This window comes from Stigmatopora argus, chromosome 5 (assembly GCF_051989625.1).
Source record: "Stigmatopora argus isolate UIUO_Sarg chromosome 5, RoL_Sarg_1.0, whole genome shotgun sequence".
Classification (NCBI taxonomy): Eukaryota; Metazoa; Chordata; class Actinopteri; order Syngnathiformes; family Syngnathidae; genus Stigmatopora; species Stigmatopora argus.
Window position 1 is genome coordinate 9,614,010 of NC_135391.1, and position 19,878 is coordinate 9,633,887.

At 41.4% G+C, this 19,878-nt stretch overlaps 2 protein-coding genes across 3 annotated transcripts; one reads left to right on the forward strand and one right to left on the reverse strand.

The window, feature by feature from the left end:
- Positions 1 to 664: 664 nt before the first annotated feature.
- On the forward strand, positions 665 to 7,595 carry vcp (valosin containing protein). Its single transcript, XM_077600411.1, has 17 exons — positions 665 to 830; positions 1,985 to 2,096; positions 2,180 to 2,352; positions 2,430 to 2,572; positions 2,985 to 3,115; positions 3,192 to 3,323; positions 4,140 to 4,242; positions 4,436 to 4,569; positions 4,714 to 4,849; positions 4,962 to 5,074; positions 5,147 to 5,311; positions 5,380 to 5,502; positions 5,590 to 5,802; positions 5,890 to 6,198; positions 6,281 to 6,436; positions 6,518 to 6,672; positions 7,052 to 7,595. Exons 1-17 carry the CDS (start codon positions 814 to 816, stop codon positions 7,155 to 7,157), a joined length of 2,421 nt encoding a protein of 806 aa, XP_077456537.1. The 5' UTR covers positions 665 to 813; the 3' UTR covers positions 7,158 to 7,595.
- A 1,017-nt stretch (positions 7,596 to 8,612) lies between these two features.
- dnajb5 (DnaJ heat shock protein family (Hsp40) member B5) lies at positions 8,613 to 19,868 on the reverse strand. Of its 2 annotated transcripts, none has more exons than XM_077600412.1 (4): positions 19,625 to 19,868; positions 18,819 to 19,071; positions 17,223 to 17,887; positions 8,613 to 10,462 (listed from the first exon to the last, which is right to left on the reverse strand). In XM_077600412.1, the coding sequence occupies exons 2-4, from the start codon at positions 19,027 to 19,029 to the stop codon at positions 10,229 to 10,231; spliced, it is 1,110 nt and encodes a 369-aa protein (XP_077456538.1). In that variant the 5' UTR covers positions 19,030 to 19,071; positions 19,625 to 19,868; the 3' UTR covers positions 8,613 to 10,228. The 2 variants fall into 2 exon arrangements, with proteins under 2 accessions (XP_077456538.1, XP_077456539.1); XM_077600413.1 differs by lacking the exon at positions 8,613 to 10,462 and adding an exon at positions 16,130 to 16,165 and having other exon boundaries at positions 19,625 to 19,865.
- Positions 19,869 to 19,878: the final 10 nt, after the last annotated feature.

Here is a 19,878-nt window from a genome sequence, read left to right on the forward strand (position 1 = left end):
CTATTTTTTTTTACCCTTTATATTTTGTGGACGCCAGATCTTTCTACGGTTCAGATTTGTAAGATTACCAAAAAATAGTCAATTGCCTAGAAAGGGTTGTTAGTGGCTGACGCCTGTTTGTCTGTCAGGGAAAGGTCGCCCGAGGGAGTTAATACTAGCAGCAAAGAAATGTCGCCACGATTTCAGTACAACTCAAAACTTTTATACATTTTACTTTTGAAAGACTTGGATAAGAAATTGAGTCCTGACGTATCGATACCAGCACGTTGTCTTTGATATACACAACAACCACGTCCCTTTGACGTCTCAGACATGAAAGAGCTCTGCTAATGACAAGCCCATCGTGGTTGTTTTGATCGGAAACTAGACACGCAGGATTTGCTTTTTATTTATTTTATCTATTTACTACCAAAAAATATCCGCTTTAATAAGGAAAAAGATGAAATGACTTGGGAATTCTTTAACGCGGTACATGCTTATTGGTCTACGGACTGTTTATCAACTGTCTTTCATGACCAATTAGATCAAAGTAGGCGGGCTCTCTTTACGGTTAATACGTTTGCAATTGGACAAAAGAATACGTCGTGAAAATGACGTCAGACAAACTTTACTTTCATTGGTCGTAGAGTTTTGATGAACACCAGCAACCAATCAGAATCAAGGGGGCGCAAGCGCACAGTACAGCAGTATAGAAAACCACGGAACCTGCTGGACATTCGTGTAAATTTTGCGAAGTAGGAAAACGAAGCCGGCGAAGCAACGCAAACTTAGCTAGATTTTCAGTATTTATTATTGTAACCCAGGTGGACAGCCATGGCATCGGGAGGGGAGTAAGTAAACACATTAACACATGTTTTTCAAATAACCTTTGTCTTCAAGTAATGCTAATGTATCCTCGAAATACACAAGTTATTAAACTTAGCAGGACTCCTAGCATGTTAGCTCTAAAGCTAACGGGGTCAGTTACTTGTCCAATAGCTTGATAGTTGACAACATTAAAAAAACACATACGAGTGGTATTTTATCAGCAATTTATATTAAAAATGGTCAAATTGCTGTTGTCCCACCGCTGTCGTGAATGGAGTGTAGTTAACATCCTTGTTGTGACAACGGCTTGACAAAGCACAGTCATTGCTGTCGGGTTGCTGCGCGTCTTAGCTTAGCAACATCTTCAAGGCCGAATCCATCCACCATTACAGAGCTGGCCTTTACGCCGACACAAATACGAAAACTGGGCTTTTTGCCCATCCGAATAACCGAGGCGTGGTGGACATTAATATTACGCCAAATACTGTGTATAATCAATCAGCGTTAAGGCGTAGCTCGCTGCTAACGTCACATTCACTGTAAACTGTGTCGAAAAGCTAGCCGCTTAGCTTGGTTAGCTATCATGCTGAATGACCAAGTTAAGGCGTAATATTGTTTGATATGGTGACAAAACGACACGGGCCCGAAGTTTTTGTGGTGCAGACCACAGTGGGTGTTTAGAATCGGGCAGCCGTTGAAGTAGTGAACGAGAATGCTGTGAAAGTATTTCCTCTTCATTCTTTTGCTGTGTCATCTGGGTTTGCTTTCTCGCCCGTCACTTAGCCAGATGCTAACATTTGTGTGCTAACGACAAGAAGCGCATTTAAAAAGCGTTCGAAAGGTCCCCTGGAAACGGTGTCTTTCGAAATTCAATCTTTCCAATCGTATGCCTTTTATGTTCTTTTGGTTCCGTCGTCAGAAACATGAACAGTCTAGTTTCATCAAGTAGAATACGCGACGCATTCATTCATGTTACATCAAATTTGTAAAGCGAAATAATCGTGTAAGTGCACATTTTATTTTAGTTTCCACCTGCATCCACATGAAAAAAGTAATGTTTTGACCCACTGAAAATTTTAGGCCTTTGACAGTGGAAAGCAATAACTTGTTTGAGAAACTAGCTTGGTATTTAATATTTAAAGGTATCCTAATTTGGTTCAATTTCCTTTCTATTAAGAGCGAAGAATGATGACTTAGCCACTGCAATCCTGAAACAGAAGAACAGGCCCAACAGACTGATAGTGGACGAGTCTATCAATGAAGACAACAGTGTGGTGTCTCTCTCTCAGGTATGCAAGTTGTCTGAATGGGGGCAGTTTGAACACGATCAGTCACCAGCGACTTATCAAGTGTCTCCAATTTTTTCTTCCAGACCAAGATGGATGAGCTGCAGCTCTTCCGCGGTGACACAGTGCTCATGAAGGGCAAAAAGAGACGCGAGACAGTGTGCATCGTACTGTCAGATGATACGTGCTCTGATGAAAAGGTTCGAATGAACAGGGTGGTCCGCAACAACCTGAGGGTCCGACTGGGTGATGTTATCAGGTGGGGAAATGGCAATCGTCTTTATTGGCTTATTCTTGAACTTCGATTCTTACAAAGGGTCTTGTTTTTACTCTCAGCATTCAGCCGTGTCCTGAAGTCAAGTATGGAAAGAGGATCCATGTCCTACCTATAGATGACACAGTTGAGGGAATCACTGGCAATTTGTTTGAGGTTTATCTCAAACCATATTTTCTAGAGGCTTACCGGCCCATCCGCAAAGGTTAGTGCAAGGAAAATCTGACAAATGAAACTTCCCAACAAGGCAGCCCGGTGGCGCGAGTGGTTAGCGCGTCGGGCTCACACCTGTGGGATCCTGGGTTCAAATCCAGGTCACATCCAACTTTTCCCCGGGCCTGCATGGGTTTCCTCCCACATTCCCAAACCATGCATGGTAGGCTGATTGGGCACTCTAAATTGTCCCTAGGTATGAGTGTGTATAGTTGTCCAGTCTCCTTGTGCCCTGCAATCGGCTGTCCACCGATTCCCCGCCTCTGGCCCGGAGTCAGCTGGGATAGGCTCCAGCACCCCCACAAGCCTAATGAGGATAAAGCGGTTCAGAGAATGAGATGAGATGAAACTTCTTAACAAGTTGAGACTTGAGTCATAAACGCAGCCTGTTTTGTACTTTGAAGGGGATATTTTCCTGGTCCGGGGAGGCATGCGTGCCGTGGAATTCAAAGTGGTGGAAACCGATCCTTCTCCCTACTGCATCGTTGCTCCCGATACTGTCATTCACTGTGAAGGCGATCCAATCAGGAGAGAGGTGTGCACTAATCTTATCACACTCCGCGTAGGTTGATTGATAGTCACCTTCCTGACGCTTTTGATTGAATGCACAGGATGAAGAGGAGTCTTTGAATGAGGTTGGCTATGATGACATTGGTGGTGTGAGGAAGCAATTGGCCCAGATCAAAGAAATGGTGGAACTTCCTCTTAGGCACCCTGCACTTTTCAAGGCCATAGGTGTCAAGGTATGTGTACACACTGATGCCCTTGTGTTATTATTATTATTACAGCTTTTTATCTTCCAGACTCTTGATTTTCCAGGTGGGAAACTGAAGCAACAGCAACTTTGCTGCTACATTCCATTATTGATAAGGGTCACATACTCTGTTTATGGGGTACAAGGGACACTTAAAATCCTGGAAGCAATATGCTTTGTATGATAACTTGTTGTTTGATTACTTTGATTTTGGGGGGGGGTAGGTGACGGGTTGGAGCATAACTAACAAATTCAGACAAATTCATCAATCATGAAACAAATAATATATTTTAGTTAATAAAACAACAAATTCACAGAGAAACCACAAATGCAGTACATTAACTGCTGCACCTACACGCCTCATGTATGAAAACATTTGTTGATAATCTTTTGTCATCATTCGTCATCTGCATGTAGGTTCAAAGTTTCGTGGTCGTCACTTTCTTTGTATGTTCGTCCTTTAAGACAGTCGAGATTGTTGCATCGTTGCTCTTTAATCTACCTAACTTTTTATTATGTTTTAAAAATACCAGAATAAAAAAACAAACTTGGCTGTATTTTTAATATGAAAATAAGCCTAGTGTATGACAGCGTTTCTTGTGCAACACTAATGCAATTTCTTTCAAAAGTACAGGCTTCACTTAGAGTAATCATAATAGTAGTTATAGTTTATGGTATTCCAAAGAGAAAATCACAATATTGTCAAACACTTTTAAAGCATTGAATTTTTAGCAACCGAATTTTGCATTCAGATGCTTGTGTGTAATTAGTCATCAAATAACATTGAATTTGTTGCATTTCCTAGCCCCCACGTGGAATCCTTTTGTATGGGCCCCCGGGAACTGGAAAGACTTTGATTGCCAGAGCCGTGGCCAACGAAACTGGAGCCTTCTTCTTCCTGATCAATGGTAGGGCAATTCAGAATAATGTGTGTATTTGATGTGTCGTCATGTCTGCGTTTATTGAACTGGTTAGACAAGTTTTCCCTTTGTTGATTAAAAAAAAGAAGACATGCCTTTTCTGAGTTTTACTCTTTGGTAATAGACACCCAATCCATTTGAAATCATTGATTTATGTAATGTTTTTTATTTTTTTTTACAGGACCTGAGATAATGAGTAAGTTGGCTGGTGAGAGCGAGAGTAACCTAAGGAAGGCTTTTGAGGAAGCAGAGAAAAATGCTCCGGCCATCATCTTCATCGATGAGCTTGATGCTATTGCTCCCAAGAGGGAGAAGGTGAGGCCGAGCGACTAAGCTCAGTATTGCGCTCACTTTTAAAATCGAAAACACTTTGCTGCTGTGGACAGAATACAAAGGTTTTACATGTGTGCTGAGTGTATCAAATCCAAATAAATGCCAATAAACAACACAATTTTGCAGACTCACGGAGAGGTGGAGCGGCGCATTGTATCGCAGCTGCTGACTCTGATGGATGGCCTCAAACAGAGAGCTCATGTCATCGTCATGGCTGCCACAAACAGACCCAACAGCATCGACCCAGCTCTAAGGAGATTCGGTAAGTAATGGGGCCAAAATGGCAATATAAATAAAGGCTGGCTTTCATGTTCCCGCTTTTCGCCACTTTGTCATTTCCTGAACTGATAGGAATGTTGTTTGAATCCCTTCAGGCCGTTTTGATCGTGAAGTGGACATCGGGATTCCGGATGCTACTGGCAGACTAGAGATTCTTCAGATTCACACCAAAAACATGAAACTGGCTGACGATGTCGACTTGGAACAGGTCTTTACCCATTTTCATGTTGTGACAAGCGTTTGCATGTAGCTTGAGCTTTTGCTGTTTTTGCCGCGACAGGTAGCCAACGAGACCCACGGTCACGTGGGAGCCGATTTGGCCGCCTTGTGCTCTGAGGCTGCGCTGCAGGCCATCAGAAAGAAGATGGATCTGATCGATCTGGAAGACGAGACCATTGACGCAGAAGTGATGAATTCGCTGGCTGTCACCATGGATGACTTCAAGGTAAAAATGAGTAAGCCGTATTCAGAATATTTTTAAGGTGTGCTGAAAATCTGTCCAATGGTTTTCAGTGGGCACTGAGCCAGAGCAACCCATCAGCTCTCAGAGAGACAGTTGTTGAGGTTCCTAACATTACTTGGGAGGATATTGGTGGTCTGGAAGATGTCAAAAGAGAGCTGCAAGAGTTGGTACAGGTACGGAAACCACCGAAATGCCCCTCCGATGACAATCTGCAAACTTTTCCCGACCTGAGTGTCTTTTCTTACTCTTGTTGACTTCAGTACCCAGTGGAGCACCCGGACAAATTCCTCAAATTTGGCATGACCCCATCTAAGGGGGTGCTCTTCTACGGACCTCCTGGTTGTGGTAAGACTCTGCTGGCCAAAGCCATCGCCAATGAGTGCCAGGCCAATTTCATCTCCATCAAGGGACCCGAGTTGCTCACAATGTGGTTCGGAGAATCCGAGGCAAACGTCAGAGAGATTTTTGACAAGGTTGGTCGGTCGGTCGGGGACCCCATCGGTTCACCGTCGAGGCGAAATGCGGTCCTTTACACCAAATTTGTCTTTTTCCATCCTCAGGCTCGCCAAGCGGCCCCCTGCGTTCTCTTTTTCGATGAATTGGACTCCATAGCAAAGGCTCGCGGCGGTAACGTGGGAGACGGTGGCGGCGCGGCCGACCGCGTCATTAACCAGATCCTGACCGAGATGGACGGCATGTCCAGCAAGAAGAACGTCTTCATCATCGGCGCCACAAATAGACCCGACATCATCGACCCCGCCATCCTCAGACCCGGACGTCTGGACCAGCTCATCTACATCCCCCTGCCTGACGAGAAGAGCCGAATGAGCATCCTCAAGGCCAATTTGCGCAAAAGTCCTATCAGCAAGGTAAGATGAACCTTTTCTTTTCCCGCCGCGGGACGAAACTCCCCTCATCTTGGTTCCAAACACCGCATCTTGATTATCCTAGGACGTGAACCTGGATTACCTGGCAAAGATGACCAACGGCTTCTCCGGAGCCGACCTTACGGAGATCTGCCAGCGGGCGTGCAAATTGGCCATCAGGGAGAGCATCGAGAATGAGATCCGCAGAGAGAGGGAGAGGCAGACTAATCCTTTAGCTATGGTGAGTGCTGGGTCTTCCTCACTCGGCCCCCATCACGGCACGTCCAGCGCGTTGCCGTTCCAACACCTTTGCTCTCTGTAGGAGGTGGAAGAGGACGACCCCGTGCCCGAGATCAGGAAGGACCACTTTGAGGAAGCCATGCGATTCGCTCGCCGCTCCGTCAGCGACAATGACATTCGCAAATACGAGATGTTTGCTCAGACACTGCAGCAGAGCCGTGGTTTCGGCAGCTTCAGGTATGTTTTGGACCTTAGTTCTGCTGTTTATTATTATTTTTACATTATTTGTTTCAATGCGCTGTTGCAGAAGAGTGACGTAGTGAGATTACAGATTATGGGAAAGTCACTGATTCAGATCTCCGAAAAATACACCCACATATAATCCTCATGCAAAATTTTACTCACTTATGATTGATTGAATCGGACCTCTGCAAAGACCGATCCACATTATTGTCGTCTCAATGACTTCAGATTCCCACGAGTGAGCAGTTGGTGTTCATAGTGTCGCGTAGATGTGAATTTTCACTTGTTTCTGTTCCGCGCTAATTATTTCTACAGTTAACGTCCTGTGAGTTGGCTTGGTCTATGGGCTAAGCGTTCCTATGGTCTTTTTCAGGTTCCCCAACAGCAACACAGTCGGCAGCGGCCCAAGCCACGGCACAGGCGGAACTGGCACCGGTCCTGTTTTCAATGAAGATAACGACGACGACCTTTACGGATAAGTGTACACCCCTTCCAAAGTGGTCAGCACAGGGATGACACTTGTACAAATTTTCGCCAGATTCCACCTTTTTAGGACTTTGTGCTTCTTTCTTGTCTTCTGATATATTTTTTTTTATAAGTTCCCTCAGAGAAAGCATGTTGCCCAATGGCTTGCCCTGGCTTTGTTGTGGGCGGAGAGGATGTTTGCAAATGATTGATGGTCGGGCACTGGGGCTTTTCCAGTGGGGGGGAGATGAGGGGGTTATCGAGTGGCCTCGTTTTCAGCATACTATGATACATTTAGTGATGGGATTCAATGCTAGACATTAAGAAAAGGAGAAAAAAAACATGACTAAATTACTTTTTTTGTTTGTTTTTTAAAAAATAAAACAGTAGCATATAATGTATTCAATTTGTCAAAGTTATGTTGTTGAAAATAAAATCTCACAAGTGTTAAAGTCTTGGCTTTTCAGCTTCATATTTTAAGTGCAGTGGTGGACTGTTGGGGCCTGCTGGCCTAAAAAATGTCTGAATCACAGACTGATGTTAATTATATTTTGGCCATGAATACTTATATAATTCCAAATTTTCTGTCCAATTCCTTTCATTGCTTTTCCCCTGGTTGCGTTGTTTCCAGATGTGTTTTCATATTCAAGCATTTAACCAATCACAATTGTTGTCAGGGTCACAAATCTACTTGGGATGGCATGACTAAGGTCAGAGTTCAAATAGGTACCACCTACCTTCAAAATGGCAGATGAGCCATGGCCAGCACGGTGGTGGACTGCAGAGCAGCTAAGATGTGACGATTTACCGAAGAAAGACCTGATAAAGCTCTAATGGGACAATGCAGCACATTCGGTACGTTGTCATTTGGGGATTAGGAAGCCCCAGTTCTCATTTTAAAAGTGCTTTTTGACGGGAACATGTTTCGATCGCGTGCTGTAGCCCCACGTGGATGGAGACCGAAAAATGTTTGCTAACAAATTGGCTACATTGCGTTACCTATAACTCTTTATGTTTAAAAAGAAATTCCATTGTGTGTTTCAGTTCCTCAAAAAGCACAGACAATTTAGAGTGTCTGGTCAGCCTACCATGCATGTCTTTGGAATGTGGGAGGAAACCAGAGTACCTGGAGAAAAAACACAGGCCTGGGGAGAACATGCAAACTCCACACAGGTGGACCAACGTGGATTTGAACCCAAGTCTCCCACTCTGAGGCTGACGTACTAACCACTCATGTGCCGGGCTTCTTACCTGCAGAATGTAAAATGTGATTATCATAATTCAAGGGTTAATATTTCATTGAAATGTTACAAATTGAACAGATCTTTAAACAGTGTTACTAATGGTGATAGACCAACTCTTTTAGCATGTCTACCATTATAAAGTAGGTGGAATCAGTTTCAAGCTGTTACTTCAGGCTACAATATTCACACTAGCTGCTTTACACCCATGATGATAAACCACGTAGCTCTGTTTTGAAACATTTGGTTTATTTGTTGCCTTTTTAAATAATAAATATAGGCAAATGCGCGAAAGTGCAGAGTCTTGGCTCATGCGTCTTCTGGCTGGCAACAACTTCGCATTAGGACACGCTTATGTCCTTCAGGCCTGTTTGACTTAGTTGAAATGTCTTAAATTTGACACATTTGAGCACTGCTAATAACGATAAAAATTCCAGTGGGAATAACACAGCCCCCTATCGAAGATGAAAAATGGGACAGCCACGTACATATACAAGGTAATTGTACCAAACTTATAAAAAGTGTAATGTACAGATGATCTGCATAACGCAAGACAATTTTAAATAATGGTAAATAGTCAAAAGTAATAAAAAGATAGACACCACGTTGGTACAATCATGGCACTGCTTTCCGTAGCACCAAACACGGCCTTCGAACGACGCAAAAAAAAAATGTAAAAAGCAAATATTTATCCAGCAATATTCAGTGTTAATTGAACCTTTGTTGGAAGTTCGATCGGAGCCAAATTGCACTTGAGAACAAGACAAAAGGAGTCCTCGAACAGCCTTTTTTAAGGTTGTTTGCTTTCAGTTGCTCATCTGTGGTGCATTTTAAATGGCTGTTTGCGTGTCATGATATCTGCGTGAGTTTGTCTCACAACACCTGGCTAAGGCACATACATAGTGAGCCTGGCATTGCGGTTCCGACGGAAAGCACCGATTTTCTGTGCAATTTCTGAGCTTACGATGCCGTTGAAAGATGTGATTGTCAGTAATCATTGTTACTCCAGTTGTAGTTGTTACTATTAGATGAACTCATTGGCTGCCATTGATTCAGAGGTGTACGTTATGTTTGAAGTGGGAGGGCTGGCACTGAATGATTAGGTTTCAGTGCCATGGATGGAGATAGATGTACAATGCAAATGCAGCAAATGAGTTAAAAACTGCGATGAGCAATGAACCTGCAAACGTTTAGGCGGCTGGTATGGTTACGATTGAAACCTCGGCACTGTTGTAAACAACTTTCTAGAAACACACAAGGAAAACTCTGATATTATCGCCTGATGGTTTGAAAAATTGGAAGAAGAAAAAATCAAAGATGTATATTGCCCCTCTAAAATATGGTGGAATAAATTCTAAAGGTCTTCACATAGAGTAGAGAATGTTCTTAAAATATACTAGCAATTTTGAGGCTTTAAAATCAACTATCGACAATATACTATTATTTACTATTTCAAATATGTATTATTTCATTGCACTCTGATAAATAAATATTCTATTGACTTCAGCATGACGTAATGCACCCAATCATTTTTTTAGGCAGAGCGTCCATATCAAATACTCGAAGGAGAAAGTAAACGCCTTCTTTTTCGTATGAAATGCCTCTTGGTATGATGAATGTCATTCCAAACCACTACAACAATAAGAAAGATGTTTAGTTCAACTCCTGTGCTGCTTCTCCTCAGGTTGTGCAAGTGAAACTAATAAATAGTCAATTGAATGCTCAATAGTTTCCGAGTCGGAGAATCCAGAGAGTATCGTTAAAATTGTTGTTTTATGTGAAATGACTCAGGGTAAGAGTCGTAATGTGCTGGGGAAAAAAATAAGCTATTTTTGTCCTTCTTCTCACGACGGGGGAAGGTGGAGTCTAATGATCTCTTTGGACTGAGGCGGGACTCTGTCGGGAAAACGTACCGAGAACTCCACGATAAGGTCGCCGCGTTGCGAGGGGTTCTTGGGGAACGGGAGGCCTTCCCCTCGAAGTCGCTTCATCGTGCCGGGTTTGATGATGTCGTGACACGGCAGCGAGATGAGTCGCTTTTCCAGAGTGGGGATACTGACTGTGCAGCCGCATAACGCCTGAAATTGAAATGGAAGTATTTTCATGACTTCCTTTTTCCAAAAACAGCAAACAAAATGATCTTAGAATGATAACATTGGACAAAATCTAAATGTTGCATAGTCATGTAACACAATATACGTGATATTTTTTTCAACTATAGCCTAAATGCATAACAAGCTGTTGGCGGTCAGAGTAAACATATATATATATATATATATATATATATATATATATATATATATATATATATATATATATATATATATATATATATATATATATATATATATGTATATGTATATATGTATGTATATATATGTATATATATGTATATGTGTATATGTATATGTGTATGTATATATGTGTATATGTGTATATGTATATATGTATATATATGTATATGTATGTATATGTATGTATATGTATGTATATGTATATATATGTATATATATGTATATATATGTATATATGTGTATATATGTATATATGTGTATATATGTATATATGTATATATATGTATATATATATATAGTATATAGTATATAGTATATAGTATATAGTATATAGTAAGGCTTTTTTCTTTAAAAAATCGACATAGTATAGTAAGGCTAAGAAAGTCGGAGAATAAATCTGACTTCTGATTCTTCTCCTAGTTATTGCTGTGGTCCAGTGGCAAAAATATTGGTTCAGATCTTGAGGTGGGAATCAGGAGTGAGTTCAATTCCACTCTTTGCAATTCACAAATTGTTTATTGAGGTAATGAAAAGGATAAATATAACTTCCAATCACTTCATTTCAGAAGTCACTGTGGTCCAGTTGCAAAGACAAACGGTCAGAACTTCTGGTGGACTCAAGTTCAAATCAGGAGTGAGTTCAATTCCACTCTTTGCAATTCTCAAATTGTTTATTGAGGTAATGAAAAGGATAAATATAACTTCCAATCACTTCATTTCAGAAGTCACTGTGGTCCAGTTGCAAAGACAAATGGTCAGAACTTCTAGTGGACTCAAGTTCAAATCAGGAGTGAGTTCAATTCCACTCTTTGCAATTCTCAAATTGTTTATTGAGGTAATGCAAAGGATAGATATAACTTCCAATCACATCATTTCAGAAGTCACTGTGGTCTAGTGGCAAAGACAATGGGTCAGAACTTCAGGTGGACTCAAGTTCAAATCAGGAGTGAGTTCAATTCCACTCTTTGCAATTCTCAAATTGTTTATTGAGGTAATGCAAAGGATAGATATAACTTCCAATCACATCATTTCAGAATTCACTGTGGTCCAGTGGCAAAGACAATGGGTCAGAACTTCAGGTGGACTCAAGTTCAAATCCGGAATGAGTTCAATTCCACTCTTTGCAATTCTCAAATTGTTTATTGAGGTAATGAAAAGGATAGATATAACTTCCAATCACATTATTTCAGAAGTCACTGTGGTCCAGTGGCAAAGACAATGGGTCAGAACTTCAGGTGGACTCAAGTTCAAATCAGGAGTGAGTTCAATTCCACTCTTTGCAATTCTCAAATTGTTTATTGAGGTAATGCAAAGGATAGATATAACTTCCAATCACATCATTTCAGAATTCACTGTGGTCCAGTGGCAAAGACAATGGGTCAGAACTTCAGGTGGACTCAAGTTCAAATCCGGAATGAGTTCAATTCCACTCTTTGCAATTCTCAAATTGTTTATTGAGGTAATGAAAAGGATAGATATAACTTCCAATCACATTATTTCAGAAGTCACTGTGGTCCAGTGGCAAAGACAATGGGTCAGAACTTCAGGTGGACTCAAGTTCAAATCAGGAGTGAGTTCAATTCCACTCTTTGCAATTCTCAAATTGTTTATTGAGGTAATGAAAAGGATAAATATAACTTCCAATCACTTCATTTCAGAAGTCACTGTGGTCCAGTTGCAAAGACAAATGGTCAGAACTTCTAGTGGACTCAAGTTCAAATCAGGAGTGAGTTCAATTCCACTCTTTGCAATTCTCAAATTGTTTATTGAGGTAATGCAAAGGATAGATATAACTTCCAATCACATCATTTCAGAAGTCACTGTGGTCTAGTGGCAAAGACAATGGGTCAGAACTTCAGGTGGACTCAAGTTCAAATCAGGAGTGAGTTCAATTCCACTCTTTGCAATTCTCAAATTGTTTATTGAGGTAATGCAAAGGATAGATATAACTTCCAATCACATCATTTCAGAATTCACTGTGGTCCAGTGGCAAAGACAATGGGTCAGAACTTCAGGTGGACTCAAGTTCAAATCCGGAATGAGTTCAATTCCACTCTTTGCAATTCTCAAATTGTTTATTGAGGTAATGAAAAGGATAGATATAACTTCCAATCACATTATTTCAGAAGTCACTGTGGTCCAGTGGCAAAGACAATGGGTCAGAACTTCAGGTGGACTCAAGTTCAAATCAGGAGTGAGTTCAATTCCACTCTTTGCAATTCTCAAATTGTTTATTGAGGTAATGCAAAGGATAGATATAACTTCCAATCACATCATTTCAGAATTCACTGTGGTCCAGTGGCAAAGACAATGGGTCAGAACTTCAGGTGGACTCAAGTTCAAATCCGGAATGAGTTCAATTCCACTCTTTGCAATTCTCAAATTGTTTATTGAGGTAATGAAAAGGATAGATATAACTTCCAATCACATTATTTCAGAAGTCACTGTGGTCCAGTGGCAAAGACAATGGGTCAGAACTTCAGGTGGACTCAAGTTCAAATCAGGAGTGAGTTCAATTCCACTCTTTGCAATTCTCAAATTGTTTATTGAGGTAATGAAAAGGATAAATATAACTTCCAATCACTTCATTTCAGAAGTCACTGTGGTCCAGTTGCAAAGACAAATGGTCAGAACTTCTAGTGGACTCAAGTTCAAATCAGGAGTGAGTTCAATTCCACTCTTTGCAATTCTCAAATTGTTTATTGAGGTAATGCAAAGGATAGATATAACTTCCAATCACATCATTTCAGAAGTCACTGTGGTCTAGTGGCAAAGACAATGGGTCAGAACTTCAGGTGGACTCAAGTTCAAATCAGGAGTGAGTTCAATTCCACTCTTTGCAATTCTCAAATTGTTTATTGAGGTAATGCAAAGGATAGATATAACTTCCAATCACATCATTTCAGAATTCACTGTGGTCCAGTGGCAAAGACAATGGGTCAGAACTTCAGGTGGACTCAAGTTCAAATCCGGAATGAGTTCAATTCCACTCTTTGCAATTCTCAAATTGTTTATTGAGGTAATGAAAAGGATAGATATAACTTCCAATCACATTATTTCAGAAGTCACTGTGGTCCAGTGGCAAAGACAATGGGTCAGAACTTCAGGTGGACTCAAGTTCAAATCAGGAGTGAGTTCAATTCCACTCTTTGCAATTCTCAAATTGTTTATTGAGGTAATGCAAAGGATAGATATAACTTCCAATCACATCATTTCAGAATTCACTGTGGTCCAGTGGCAAAGACAATGGGTCAGAACTTCAGGTGGACTCAAGTTCAAATCCGGAATGAGTTCAATTCCACTCTTTGCAATTCTCAAATTGTTTATTGAGGTAATGAAAAGGATAGATATAACTTCCAATCACATTATTTCAGAAGTCACTGTGGTCCAGTGGCAAAGACAATGGGTCAGAACTTCAGGTGGACTCAAGTTCAAATCAGGAGTGAGTTCAATTCCACTCTTTGCAATTCTCAAATTGTTTATTGAGGTAATGCAAAGGATAGATATAATTTCCAATCACATCATTTCAGAATTCACTGTGGTCCAGTGGCAAAGACAATGGGTCAGAACTTCAGGTGGACTCAAGTTCAAATCAGGAGTGAGTTCAATTCCACTCTTTGCAATTCTCAAATTGTTTATTGAGGTAATGAAAAGGATAGATATAACTTCCAATCACATTATTTCAGAAGTCACTGTGGTCCAGTGGCAAAGACAATGGGTCAGAACTTCAGGTGGACTCAAGTTCAAATCAGGAGTGAGTTCAATTCCACTCTTTGCAATTCTCAAATTGTTTATTGAGGTAATGCAAAGGATAGATATAACTTCCAATCACATCATTTCAGAATTCACTGTGGTCCAGTGGCAAAGACAATGGGTCAGAACTTCAGGTGGACTCAAGTTCAAATCCGGAATGAGTTCAATTCCACTCTTTGCAATTCTCAAATTGTTTATTGAGGTAATGAAAAGGATAGATATAACTTCCAATCACATTATTTCAGAAGTCACTGTGGTCCAGTGGCAAAGACAATGGGTCAGAACTTCAGGTGGACTCAAGTTCAAATCAGGAGTGAGTTCAATTCCACTCTTTGCAATTCTCAAATTGTTTATTGAGGTAATGCAAAGGATAGATATAATTTCCAATCACATCATTTCAGAATTCACTGTGGTCCAGTGGCAAAGACAATGGGTCAGAACTTCAGGTGGACTCAAGTTCAAATCAGGAGTGAGTTCAATTCCACTCTTTGCAATTCTCAAATTGTTTATTGAGGTAATGAAAAGGATAGATATAACTTCCAATCACATTATTTCAGAAGTCACTGTGGTCCAGTGGCAAAGACAATGGGTCAGAACTTCGGGTGGACTCAAGTTCAAATCAGGAATGAGTTCAATTCCACTCTTTGCAATTCTCAAATTGTTTATTTAGGTAATGAAAAGGATAAATATGACTTCCAATCATGTATAGGCGGGCCGCCTCGTGGTGTAGTGGGTAAGTCACCTGCCTGCGACGTGGGTGTCGAGGGTTCACATCCCGGTGTCGCCAGTCAACGACTGCATGGTGTCGGCAGTCGGCCGAAGGCCGACTGTCGAACACCACCAGGAACCCCCCCTCCCAACTGTCTTCCGGTCAGCCGAAGGCTGACCGGAAATATTGTTTTGCTGAAAAAAATGACTAAGTCTTTATTTGAATGAAAAAAGGATTACCCATTTACTGAACTACTAGTGTAGTGATTAGTCAAACGAGAGCGGGATTCGAACCCCATCTCCCACATGGCAGTCAAATCCACTAACTTGAGGTCTGTCTGACCCATTGTCTTTGCCACTGGACCACAGTGACTTCTGAAATGAAGTGATTGGAAGTTATATTGATCCTTTTCATTACCTCAATAAACAATTTGAGAATTGCAAAGAGTGGAATTGAACTCACTCCTGATTCCCACCTCAAGTTCTGAACCAATATTTTTGCCACTGGACCACAGCAATAACTAGGAGAAGAATCAGAAGTCAGATTTATTCACCGACTTTCTTAGCCTTACTATACTATGTCGATTTTTTAAAGAAAAAAGCCTTACTGTATGTATTTGTACATATATTATTAGAAAACTGATATCACCTTTTGAACCAGGACCCCAAATTTGCCAAAATCACCATCTCGTCAGGTGTCAAAGTACGGAGATTAACATTGCGCTCCATTCACATCATGTGAAAACATGACATGTCGTGGAAAACTTTTGTGTGCGTCGATTCGTTGGAAGAGCGATGCATTGCACAGAAGACTAATTTTAGCAGCCCACTCAGCGCTAATGAAGAGAGGCATGAATCGGCTGAGCTCCCAAATAGTTGGGGGGCTTGTCACAAGGCCCGCCGGCACGATCACGCACGAGCTCAAAGCTTCACCACCCTATCTCGATGCCTGAGAAAGTTCAACTAAATCCAGACAGGGTATCTTATGAAGACTTTACACATCTGTTATGATGTGCAGCATGTATCCTGTAATTAATACAACTTCTATTTTAGTTACTGAAAATCAATATAAAGAAATTGTCCGCTCCCAGTCAAAATGAATTGAACGTCTGGCGCTGTCAATGGCACTGAATGTTTGGCTTTTGAGTTTTATTCATTTAAATATCTTTTTTTTGTTTTAGATTTAATTAACATTGTTATTTATCATGATATACAAATAATATAATTGAGGATTAATCATTTACATGTTGTTCACTGGCAAATATAATTATATTATAATAGCTCTGCTATGTTTATACGGCATGTGTGTCTAAATATGTGTACTTGTTTGTATTTTCTCCTTTTGTCTGTTTTTCTTTTGTCTATACACCCAAAAAAACTGTCTATAAGGACACACATTTTAACATTTCAAATTCACTCAACTTTATATTCTGAGTTTACGCAATTTGACATTGTAAATTCAGTTTACTCAGAAATGTAAATATTATCTTTTGCTGTCAAACTGCATTGGATGTCGACTTCAGTCAACGCCAGTGATTCGAAAATACGTATTAACGTGGTGTAATATTTACAAATGAGTGTTTCCATCCATGGCAACCAGACACTGAAATAATGATATGATGTAATATTAATTTTGGCGAAAGTGATGGCCACCTAAGCTTCATGTTAAGCTAGCCGCAGTAATTACACTTAAACAATGGTGTTCTACTTTTAGGGGATATTCATGTCTCGTCTGGTGAGAATTTTAAACACCGCAGTCAGATGTATAGTATGTTGCTGTGGGTTGGTGGGGGTTCAAGTCAGCAGATCGGTTGTCTACCAACTAGGACACACTGACCTTTCCAAACATGACATCACATACTTTTCATATACAATGCTCAAGTGATAATAATCATCTATAATTGTGCTATGTAATTCCACACTTCAAAAAAAGGTAACTCCTGTGCAATTATTTTTTTTAGTTTTAAACTACACTCAGCACCCTCAACATTTACTTTGCATCTCAAACTCTGGGTCTCTAATGTAGGACATTGATAGGGGAAAAAGAAATGAGGAAAGTAAGAAATCATCGAAAGAGACTCACCTCTTTGAGACTGATTTTGCAGTTATAAATGATGTTGGAACCGTCCCTCCTAAAGTGGGTGTGGCCCTTGTCTTTCAGCACAAAGGCAACGTCGGCAGGAATGTTGTCGGGGGTCTGGTCGCCCTCCTTAGGGAAGGTAATCTTGGTGCCCTCCTTCCAGCCCTTCTTGATCACAATGTTTAGAATCTTGTCCTCGGTCCTCAAGCTCCTCCCGTCCGGGTTCAACCTGCGGCGTGTAATCTTCATGTGTTTGGTGCAGCCGTGGTAGATTTCCTCCAGGGAGACCTTCAGCTCATGGACCACCGGGGGGTCCTGTTGCTTTCGGGTACCTCCCGGGCACTCCTGGGGTCCACCCTTCCTCCTGCGGCCTTCTCCCGGGAAGCCGTTTTTCACCCCACCGGCGTAGCCGAATTGCCTCCCGAAGTGAGCGAAGTGGTCGTCTTCGTCCAAGTCGGCGTCTTGCTCGCCGTCGTTGTTGCCGTGCTCGTTGGGGAAGGAGAAGCCGTTGGAGCGCCCATGGCTCCGGTTGGACCCGAAAAACATATCGAAGGGGTTGGAGCCACCGAAGAATGAGGCGAAAGTGGCGTGGGGGTCTCCGTGGAAGGTGTAGTGGTGACTTGAGGTGCCGGGAGCGCCCGATGAGCTGACCCCTCCAGTCTTGAAACCTGTAAAAAAAGACACGTAATCTAGTGTTAGCAAAATATTGGATTGATTTTATTTTATTTTTTTACAGCGCGGTGCAAACATACAGTGCAGTATTTCTTATTTCAAGTGTATCCAATGACAGGTTTCCCATTACTTTTTGTTACTTGGCTGTATAAAACAATGTCTTTTACAGTGATATTGAGGGTGATTATAATTATCATAAAAATGGTAAAACACTGACTCGTAGTACGTTTTAATGAGTTCATTGAACAGACTGGAATGAGAAATTTGAGATGCTCAAGTTTTCATTGTTTTTCAATTTTTTTCAAATGCCACATTTTCAATGAGTTTTCAATGAGTTTTCAATGCAGCCCACGTCACATCTAAAACTCCAAAACGGCTGATTCATAATAATATCACTGGGCATCCATTTGAGAAAATATAATCTCTTGTTTTAGGTCAGACAACGATTTGAACAGATTTGAGGATATTTTTGTCCTCCACAGATTACCAACATGCTATCTTGTTACTAGTACTAGAAGTTGTACTACAAACACACAATAAGCCAAACACATTATATAAACATAATAGCAGTGTTAAATTAAGATTTTTTTCATTACAATTCAAGAGTTTTTTTTTAAAAATAAAACAAGCACACGTATTAAGTATCATTGAATTAACTGATGGGTTAGTCTTGTCTATATGGTATTCAGAAAAAGTAATCATATACAGTCATAGGTTCCACACTCCCCCAGCCTGACACAAAACACCCACGGATGCAAACCCCAGAAGTCACTTCTATTCATATCTCACGTATCTCAACCACGTGTCTGTGAGCTTAGCAAGTGACTCTCTCCAAAGCCCCACTCTCACGTATAAGATGCCAAGTTGGGCTCATGAGCTATTTCGACAACAATTACGACGGAAGCAGCTCTCGCGTGCGTCTCTTACCTTCCTCGCCAAGCTGGTCATAGACGAGCCTTTTCTTGGGGTCACCGAGCACCTCGTAGGCCTCGGCGATCTCCTTGAACTTCTCCTCGGCGTCGGCCTCCGTATTCTTGTCGGGATGGAAGCGCAGGGCCATGCGCCGATACGCCTTCTTGATCTCATCTTCGTTGGCGCCCTTGGGGATGCCCAGCGTCTTGTAGTAGTCTTTCCCCATGGTCTGGCGCACTGATGAGCCCCTCTTGCACTCACGCTGCGGCTAAATAATACATTTGAAATGCAGTTCACCTTAGAATACTTTGCGAGGTGAGGCAAGGACAGCCACCTCGCAAATTTTGCAGCAAAGAGTGCATTGGAGGACACTCCTGCGAGCATACTTAGTGAACAAAGAGGAAACAAATTGTTGCTATGGCCACCATGCGCATGCTGATGTCGTCGAGCTGGGTAGAGTGACAAGGAATTCCCATCACCTGTCTTCTCAAAGGGCTTCTCCCAATTAACCCATCACCCATAAGGCATCAAGAATTATTATTCATAGCAAATATACACAATATATGAATGAATGAATGACGGCTATATCATGCAGCAATACGATCCACTGCGGTTGACACAAGGAGAAAAATGAACGATTTGGTTAAATATGATCACACCCACAAACAATATTATCCTGTCATGAGAATTTAACAAATGTTTGTTGCTTTTCCCTCCACTGGGAAACCCCTGATGTTAACGCCAAGGCTGCGCAAGTACACGCTCACAAACACCGAAAGCGAAATTCAAATGAAAATGAAGAATATGTCAAGAACTCTTACCGAAAAGAGATCACCGGCGTTCAGATCAGCATGCTCGTGTGCTCCTCTTCCCCCGCTTTGGTGTGTCCGAACCGGAACACGAACCCAAATCGCCAGTTCCGACCGTCAAGTGACGTCAAGAGAAAAAATAACAACGGGCGATCCGAGCGGAGTGGAAGACCTCGACACACGCACACGCTTACACACGCCCACGACACTAGTGATTTGCTTTAAAATAACTCTGAGCGAGTGTTTCATTTGGACTCAACCCCCAC

Bases quoted from the DNA above. Each gene is read 5' to 3' on its own strand.
- vcp (XM_077600411.1), top strand. The intron at 4,243-4,435 runs GTAGGGCAATTC...TTTTTTTTACAG, and splicing joins CTTCTTCTTCCTGATCAATG to GACCTGAGATAATGAGTAAG. The intron at 5,503-5,589 runs GTACGGAAACCA...TGTTGACTTCAG, and splicing joins AGCTGCAAGAGTTGGTACAG to TACCCAGTGGAGCACCCGGA.
- dnajb5 (XM_077600412.1), bottom strand. From the start codon at position 19,029: ATGGGGAAAGACTACTACAAGACGCTGGGCATCCCCAAGGGCGCCAAC. The intron at 17,888-18,818 runs GTAAGAGACGCA...CTTTTTTTACAG, and splicing joins TGACCAGCTTGGCGAGGAAG to GTTTCAAGACTGGAGGGGTC. The intron at 10,463-17,222 runs GTGAGTCTCTTT...TTTCAATTTCAG, and splicing joins GCAAAATCAGTCTCAAAGAG to GCGTTATGCGGCTGCACAGT.